Raw genomic sequence first — 7809 nt, 5'->3', positions numbered from 1 at the left:
CATATATGTAGCACTATAAGAGCTGCACCGAAACCATAAGCCTTTCAACAAAACAACATACTGAGCAAACTTGTATGTTCTTTTAGAAATGCTCTTTATTTGTACACAGGCCTGTTTATTGGCTAAGAATTACAAGTATCTGTGGTGGCAGTGAGAACTCAAGAGAGTGTAAGTGTATTAGGGTACAGGGGATCAGCCCATAGCTGTGGTCTTTGAAGGCCATAAAGATCCTTGTTGGGTGGGTGTTGTTGTTGAGGCTTACCTGTATGCCTGGACATCGATAGCAAGATCTGGGGAAACAGGTCAAAATTCCTTTAACAGTCCTGCTTCCTTATGGTGTGAACGATAAAGCGTGTCTTTACCTGCTCAAGGCAGAGTGATAGGGGGGGGGGAGCTGCCACCACAGCCATCTCTAAGGCTGCAATCCTGCTCACTCACGCAGGAGGACTAATACCCCAATGAACGCAATATGCAAAATAAGCATACAGGCTGCAGTGGAAGGAAGCGGTGTCCTTGCCTGTGTGAACCCAACCTCAGTGTGAACGGACGCGCGGGCACGTATGAAGGCGCCGGCTCCTCCTAAGCAAACACGCGCGCAGGGCGCACTCGCGCAGCCCAGAGGAAAGCCCTCTGCATTCCGTGGGGCTCGGGAGGATTACATAAACGCGCGGCCAAAATATCGCCGCCAAAGGCCACCTGGAATCAATCAGTTACTGCGAGACCAGGAAGGAGACAGCTGGCCCTTCTCCAGAGGGCGGAGGAGCCTGAGAGCGCCCAACGCGGCGGGAGACCGGCTTGCTCATCACTGGCTTTGTAGTCAAGGCCGCAGCAGCGCTGCAGGCTTCGCGCCCAGCGGTGGCGGCCACGGTCCCTCCTGAGGCTGCGCGAGATGACCCCATAAAGGCGGCAGCGGACGTCGAGGCTGGCCTTTTCTCCTCCCCCCCGCTGGCTTTGCGCTCTGCGGCAGCATCAGAGGCGGAGCTGCGCCTGGCCTCTTTTCTCACCGGCTCGGCCGCTGCTTTCCAGGAGTGCCTTCAGCTCCAGCGTAGCTGCTGCCGTTGCTTGCTCCTCCGCCTGTGTTTGCTCCGTGCCGCAGCTGCCATGGCCGTCTGGAGCGGGTTCGATTACAACAACCCGCCAGGCTCGGTCCGGCCCAGCTTAACCTCCGTCTCTTCGGGGGAGTTGCAGAGTCTCCGGACGTGCAACTGCGAAATGGCGGTGTTGTCGCTGCGGCAGCTGCTGCTTCTGCAGCCTCACTCGTTCCAGCTGTCGGGGAACATCGTGGCCGTGTTAAGTCCGCCGAGCCGCCGGCTCGGGGGAGGCTTCACAGTGATAAGCGACGGCTCCCTCCACGTGGACGGGCAGCACCATTGCAAGCTCACCGGCTACTTCAAGAGGTAATTGAGCTCTTTCCCGCTCCCGTTCATGGGGAAGGGGGTCCATCCGGTGTCTTCTTATAACATAAGAAGTGGTGGCCCCGGAACTATGGAATAGTCTCCCCGAGGAGGTTCGCCTGGCGCCGACACTATCATCCTTTCGGTGCCAGGTTAAAACCTTTCTCTATTCCGAGGCATTTTAATTTTTTGTTAGTGATTGTAATGTTTGTAATTTGATTTTAGCCTTTGCTGTTTTTAGATTGTGAAATTTGATTTTAGACTGATGTTTTTGTATTATATTGTATTTTATTGTGTCTATGTTCACCGCCCAGAGAGCTATTGCTAGTCGGGCGGTATATAAGTTTTAAAAATAAATAAATAAATAAATAAATAAACATATTGTGAGGCAGTTGTGTTTTGTTTTTGTTTTTTTGCTCCGGCAGATGCAGCTTTCCCCATCGTATCTCTGTTTTTTGAAAAACTGCACTAGTTGAATTGTTGCCTATTCGTTTAGCAAAGGCACTGTAGCTCTGGGGGAGGGGGAGGGGGAGGGGAGGGGGAGGGAATAAGGGTAACGTTATTTATAGGTCCAAACCCATATCACTAATCTTCGACCAGAAGCAGGGTTGGGACTTTGCACTTACCAGAACTCAGATGAAATGTATAGAAACTCTGGATTTGTGGCTAGTGGTATGAAACGACGGAGGCATAGGAGCCTGTTGGGAAATCGGGGGTAGGTGTGTCATGGGACTTCGGCTGGACAGAGATACAGCAGGTATCAGTTCATGGCATCTATTCTGTAGGAATACAGGAAGCTGTTTTGTACTGAATCAGACTTTAGTCTATCAAGCACTGTATGGTCTACATTGACAGGCAGCAGCTCTCCATGGTTTCCGCCAGGAGCCCTAACTGGAGGTGTCAGGGATTGAAATGGGACTTTCTGCGTGCCAAGTGGGTGCTCTGCCACTGAGTTAGGGCCCTTCCCCATTAACCCATAACCCAGCAGTTGTGGAATATGCTTAGAATTTTTTTGATTATGTGGTATTTAAATCTTGCTAAATATTCTTTTTTCAAAAATGGTATCTGATGCCATCTGCTTTTTCAAACAGCGGTAGTTGGTTATTCCTGTACTTATTTCTAGCAGTAAAAATATTTTGACTTCTATGCTGTTCATGTTGTCACTTAGTTGGGGATTAAAGGCTTCTTTCCTGTTGGCTGAAATACCAGTTTGCAGGACTGAACTGGTTTTTTCAGTCCTGTGTCTTAGCTCCGGAGCATGTGAAGTTTTAATAAATGAGTGCATCTGAGCATGAGGAATGCACTCTTTCTTTCCTCCACTCCCAGTCTGCACATGTGAAGGCTGACTGATTACTAAAGCTGTATCATCCTAGGTAGGTTTGAATCTCAGCAGGTTGGCTCTTAGAAATGAAAACACCAAGAAGGTCATTGGGTATTAGATAAGGGTGAATGGGATGTTGGATCTCGAAAAGAGTATCCAAAGGTGGGTGGACTTCAGGATTGCAGGATCTAATTTATTTGTTTAATAGAATCCAGAGGTTCATTAGCTGGAGCCAGGTGCAAACTAGTGGCTGACTGGGCATAGTCAATAATTTACCGATGGATGCCGTAGAAAACACATCAGGCTTAATATTTTTTACTAGAACTCTTGAAGTCCCCTAACTGGAGCCATGTACAGAATTCCAGAAGGATGTCAACAGAATTGAGGAAAAGAGGCAGTTCTTCTGGGTTGTCGGGAGAGACCGGGATCTGGATCCCCTTGCATGAATGGAGACTTATTGTCAACTGTCTCCCAGAATCTTGGGATCCCCTCATCAACCCACAACCCCTGAAAGGCTTCAGTCTCTTTTTAAAAACAGTCTCCTTTTTAATTTGGGTTCTCTTGTCCTTTTTGTACAAATCTGAGGACCAGAATACCCCTGAACACATACTTAGCCCAGGGATTTGTTTTCAGGGCCTGAGAATACCAAGGCAGAGGGAGAAGTGATAAACACAAGGCCAACTGCTGAATACCAAGGCTGAGAGAAGTGATTAGTACAAGGCCAAGGATTGTAGAGGGTTTTTTTTCCTTGTAGTTTCAGCTGGTTTTGTTAAGCTCCTGGGAATTGGAAACTCTTGCTGACCCACTACAAACCACCCAGAAATCTTGCTCAGGAAGCCTCAGGAGGGCAGAGTGTTCTTGCACTCGGGTCCTGCTTGCAGGCTTCACCCAGGCACCTGGTTGGCCACTGTGAGAACAGGATGCTGGACTAGATGGGCCACTGGCCTGATCCAGCAGGCTCTTCTTATGTTCTTATGCTGCCCTGGGCTCCTGCTGGGAGGAAGGGCGGGATATAAATCAAAGAGAGAGAGAGAGAGTCTTCAGACACACCCCAAATGCATCCTTCTCAATGTATCCTGCTGTTTCAGGATTTTCCAGCACCATGGTTCAGCAGGTCGAGTTGAAACCTACAATAATAAAGATGTAGCTGTCAGAAAAATGATGACTTCCCGGATCAACAGCTATGTCTCTCTTGATTAACAGATGCCGGGGGTGGGGTGGGGAGAGAGAATGGGGGGTGGTAATTCCCTCCATGCCTTGTTTGTGAGTTTCTTGGAAGCTGGTTGGACACAGACTACTGGACCAGGTGAACCTTTTCTCCCATCTAGCAAGGATATTTGCATATTCTGCAGTACTGCCATTGGTAAACTACCAGTGTACTGCCAAGCACCAGTTGTAAATGTATGTTTGGGCAAGAAGGCAGTGCAATGCCGAAAACAAAGGGTCTTGTGACACCTTAGAGCAGGAGTGGGGAACCGTGCTGCCACAGACCAACTTTGCATGGTGAGTAAGACTTACCCAATCACCTGAAGACATTATAATGTCAAGTAACAACTTCAAAGGGGTTCATTCTCAGTGCCAATCAGCTGATTAGCAGAGCAGACAGGCAGAGGAAAATGTGCTTCAAAGTACGCATCAGCTGATCAGTGCTGAGAATGAGTCCATTTGGCTGCGTTGGGCACCTCTTGATGGGGAACACCATAGCAGAGCTGATCCCAGGAATATCTTCACCTGCCATCACATTTGCCATCAAGTATAGTGCAGGTGGATGTGGTCTGGGAAAAATGACCTTGTGGGCCAAATTGGGACCCTTGCCATGCCTCATTAGAGGCTATGAAGATGGTGAACTGGTGTCTAGAAGGAGTGATGGGCTAGAAGGGGTCAATAAACTGAGGCTAAGATGGAGGTGCTGTGGGTGGGCAGTTCCCATGTCTGGAAATTAGGTGAACTATCTTCCCTGGGAAAGCTTGCACTCCCAGGGAAGGCACAGGCTCTTAATCTGGGAATATTCCTGATTCCAACCTGTCACTGGAGTCCCAAGTGGCTTTTGTGGCTAGGAGTGCTTATGCCTAGCGTAAGCTGGTTTTGTATCTACTGGACCCGGAGAGCCTCACTTCGCTTTTCCATGCTCTGGTGACTTCCCACCTCAATTACTGTAATGCACTCTATATGGGGCTGCCCTTGAAGATGGTCTGGAGGCTGTGGCTAGTGTAAAATACAGCTGCTGGGTTGGTAAGTGGGGCAGTCCAACAGGACCATGCGTCAGGGAGCTACCAGGCCCAATGCAAGGTTTTAATGGGATAAAAAGCTCTATATAACCTGGGACCCAAGTACCTAAAAAAGCGCCTCTCCCCGTATGAACCATCTCTGGCCCTACAACCTCCCTTGGCTTAAAAGTCAGAGGTGCCTAAGCTCTAGCTGACACCAGTTACCTGGCCTTAAAGTCCCAGTATGGGATGTTTTTTAATTTTTTTATTTTCGGTTTCATCCAAAGACAAAACAAATATACATACTGAATTTCCCCCCTTTTCTCCCTTCCCCCTCCCTCTTATCTGTTCCCCTCCCCGTATTTCCCCTAAAGAATCACCTTAATCTCCCAGCACGGGGTTTTAAATGCAGTGATGGAGCATGGAAGTACTCACTGGTATGGAGTACCGGCACCTCTCGTTTTGCTGCCAAGCCAACAATTTTGTGCTGGTACGTATGGAATTTTTATCAAGGTAGAAGTACCTTGATAATCAAAAAGGCACTGTCTGTAACAATATGAAGAAGCTGGACTTTGAAATGTCCATGTTTTCCCCTCTTGCTGCTTCATTCCTTTCTCCTTTGGAGGGTTTTTTTTTAACACTGTGTGGAAAGATCCTAGTACCCTGGGCTCCTACTGGGAGGAAGGGTGGGATATAAATTTAATTATTATTAATAATAATATTACCGAATATCAAGAGCTTGTGTTGATGCAAAGGCTTCATTGTAATTCTGTGCACAGTTTATTTCCCAGGAACAAACATGCATAGGATCGAGCAGCCTAAGACAAGAGCCAGGGAGTCCACTGTTTTTATTTCTCTTCAGCCACTAGTGGTTTAATAGTCAGCCCCTCTTCCCAGACAATTCTGGGGATTGTAACTCTGTGAGGGGAATAGGGTGTCTCCTAACAACTCTCACAAAGTGCACTTCCCAGGATTCATTGGGGGAAGCCATGACTGTTTAAAGTGGAATAAATGTCTGGTGTGGCTGTGCCAAGCCCTGGTTACATAATGAAGCTAAGAACATGACCAGGTGGCATGATCACTGCAGGGGAAAGGTGAAAGAGGAACTCTTCTGAAAGAGGAGGCTCTGCGGGACACTTTGTTCCAGCTGAGCTGATGGAGGGAGTCTTACCCTCTCATCTCTCTCTCTGACGCAGCCTGGGGTGGGGAGATCCTAGTGTTACTGAATATCAAAGATTAGCAGGCAGATGAACAGAGAAAGCTGCCGTATATAGTCAGGACATGGATCCATCGTGCTCAGTCACTGTACACTGACTGGCCGTGGCTTCCAGTGTTTCACACTGCTGTCTTGCACCTGAAGATGCCAGGGATTGAATGTGGGGCCTTTTGCTTGCAAAGCGTCAGCTGTACCATAGAACTACAGCCCTTCCCTAAAGGCTTAAGTGGTAGGCATACAGCCTCATAGGGAAAGTATTTCTTTTTTCCATAGTGTTGCTTTCCTCATCCAGAGAGAGGCTTTTAAAAAAGGGTTCTGTATCATAGCACAACCACCTTCTCTTAGGTGTAACCTCTTGTTCCCTTTTAATTAAAAAAAAGTATGGGTTTGGCAATTTATTTTTGCATGCTTATTCATGCTTGTTATTTGTTTAAAGGAGCTAACTGAAATCCTGTTTGTTTTTTTAATGCTGTCAGATGATGCTTGCATTGCAAAGGGCTAGCCTCTTGAAAACCAAGGTGGGGGATGGGACTCTGCTAAAACAAGCACAATTGGCTCTGTATAGGAACCAAAGAAAAAGAGAGAGAGGCTGGCTGGGTGTGAGACACTATTTGGAATGTATTTAGAGGGCTTGGTGTCTGTGTAACTGCTTGGTTAAGATTACACTCATGAAAAAGCTAACCTAATCTGAGTGGCTGTTTAAAACTGAAGGTTGCTTTTGTTGTTGTTATGTGCCTTCAAGTCAATTATGACTTATGGCGACCCTATGAATCAGCAACCTCCAGGAGCATCTGTTGTGAACCACCCTGTTCGGATCTTGTAAGTTCAGGTCTGTAGCTTCCTTTATGGAATCAATCCATCTCTTATTTGGCCTTCCTCTTTTTCTACTCCCTTCTGTTTTTCCCAGCATTATTGTCTTTTCTAGTGAATCATGTCTTCTCATGATGTGTCCAAAGTATGATAACCTCAGTTTCTAGGTTTGGCTAAAACTCCTTGTGTGCTTGTGACAATGAGCTTAAATGGCGGTTTTCTAATGTTCAGAAATTGAGGGTAAAATAGTCATGCATTTGGTAATTTTAAGACAGCATTCCTATAGCGTCACATATTTGGTTATTTCTTCCATTTTTGGAATCCCTGAATGTTCTGCAGGGTTTCTTCTCTAAATTTGAATGCTGTAAATTCCTTTTATGTGTGTGTGGGGGGGGGAGTACCAGAATGGACATTCCCCTCTGTTTATTCAGCATTCATCCTGGTTTGCTTGCTCACAGCTTTTGTGGTGGTTAGACAATGTCCAGCCTTTGTTGAGAATTCGTCCTAGTTTGATGGTGGGGTGTTTACAGGTTTTCCCATTAATCATTTGCTCACCCCACACTTTTGAATGCATTTCCCTGCCACTTTCCAAACCACAGAAAGTCCCAGTTTTTTAATATCACAATCTGGAGGCACCCCAAATGTAATCTCTCTAGCCATTTCTAGAAGATGGCAGAAATATGTATGTCAGCACAATCAAAGCAGCCATTCACCTTTATTGTTAATGACTAGAACTGTTGTGTGTCTGCCACCCCTCAGACTCTCCACTGGTCCACATAGGTGATGTACAGTAATACCTTTGCAAATTTAAGACCCCCAATATGAATATTTGCATTGGTGCACTGGGAAGAGGAGACTAAG

The 7809-nt window shown here is 46.8% G+C and overlaps 1 protein-coding gene across 1 annotated transcript in view; it reads left to right on the top strand.

Annotated features, from left to right (window-relative positions):
• The first annotated feature begins 563 nt into the window (after positions 1-563).
• The window catches only part of MEDAG (mesenteric estrogen dependent adipogenesis), a 28374-nt gene continuing 21128 nt past the window's right edge, over positions 564-7809 (top strand). The window contains exon 1 of the mRNA XM_061628467.1: positions 564-1397. Within this exon, the coding sequence (XP_061484451.1) occupies positions 1102-1397 (296 nt within the window). The 5' untranslated portion in view covers positions 564-1101. The remainder of the gene's footprint in view (positions 1398-7809) is intronic.

The sequence above is a fragment of the Rhineura floridana genome, chromosome 5 (assembly GCF_030035675.1).
Source record: "Rhineura floridana isolate rRhiFlo1 chromosome 5, rRhiFlo1.hap2, whole genome shotgun sequence".
Classification (NCBI taxonomy): Eukaryota; Metazoa; Chordata; class Lepidosauria; order Squamata; family Rhineuridae; genus Rhineura; species Rhineura floridana.
The sequence above is the reverse complement of the archived record's forward strand: the minus strand, read 5'-3'. Positions and strand labels throughout refer to the sequence as shown.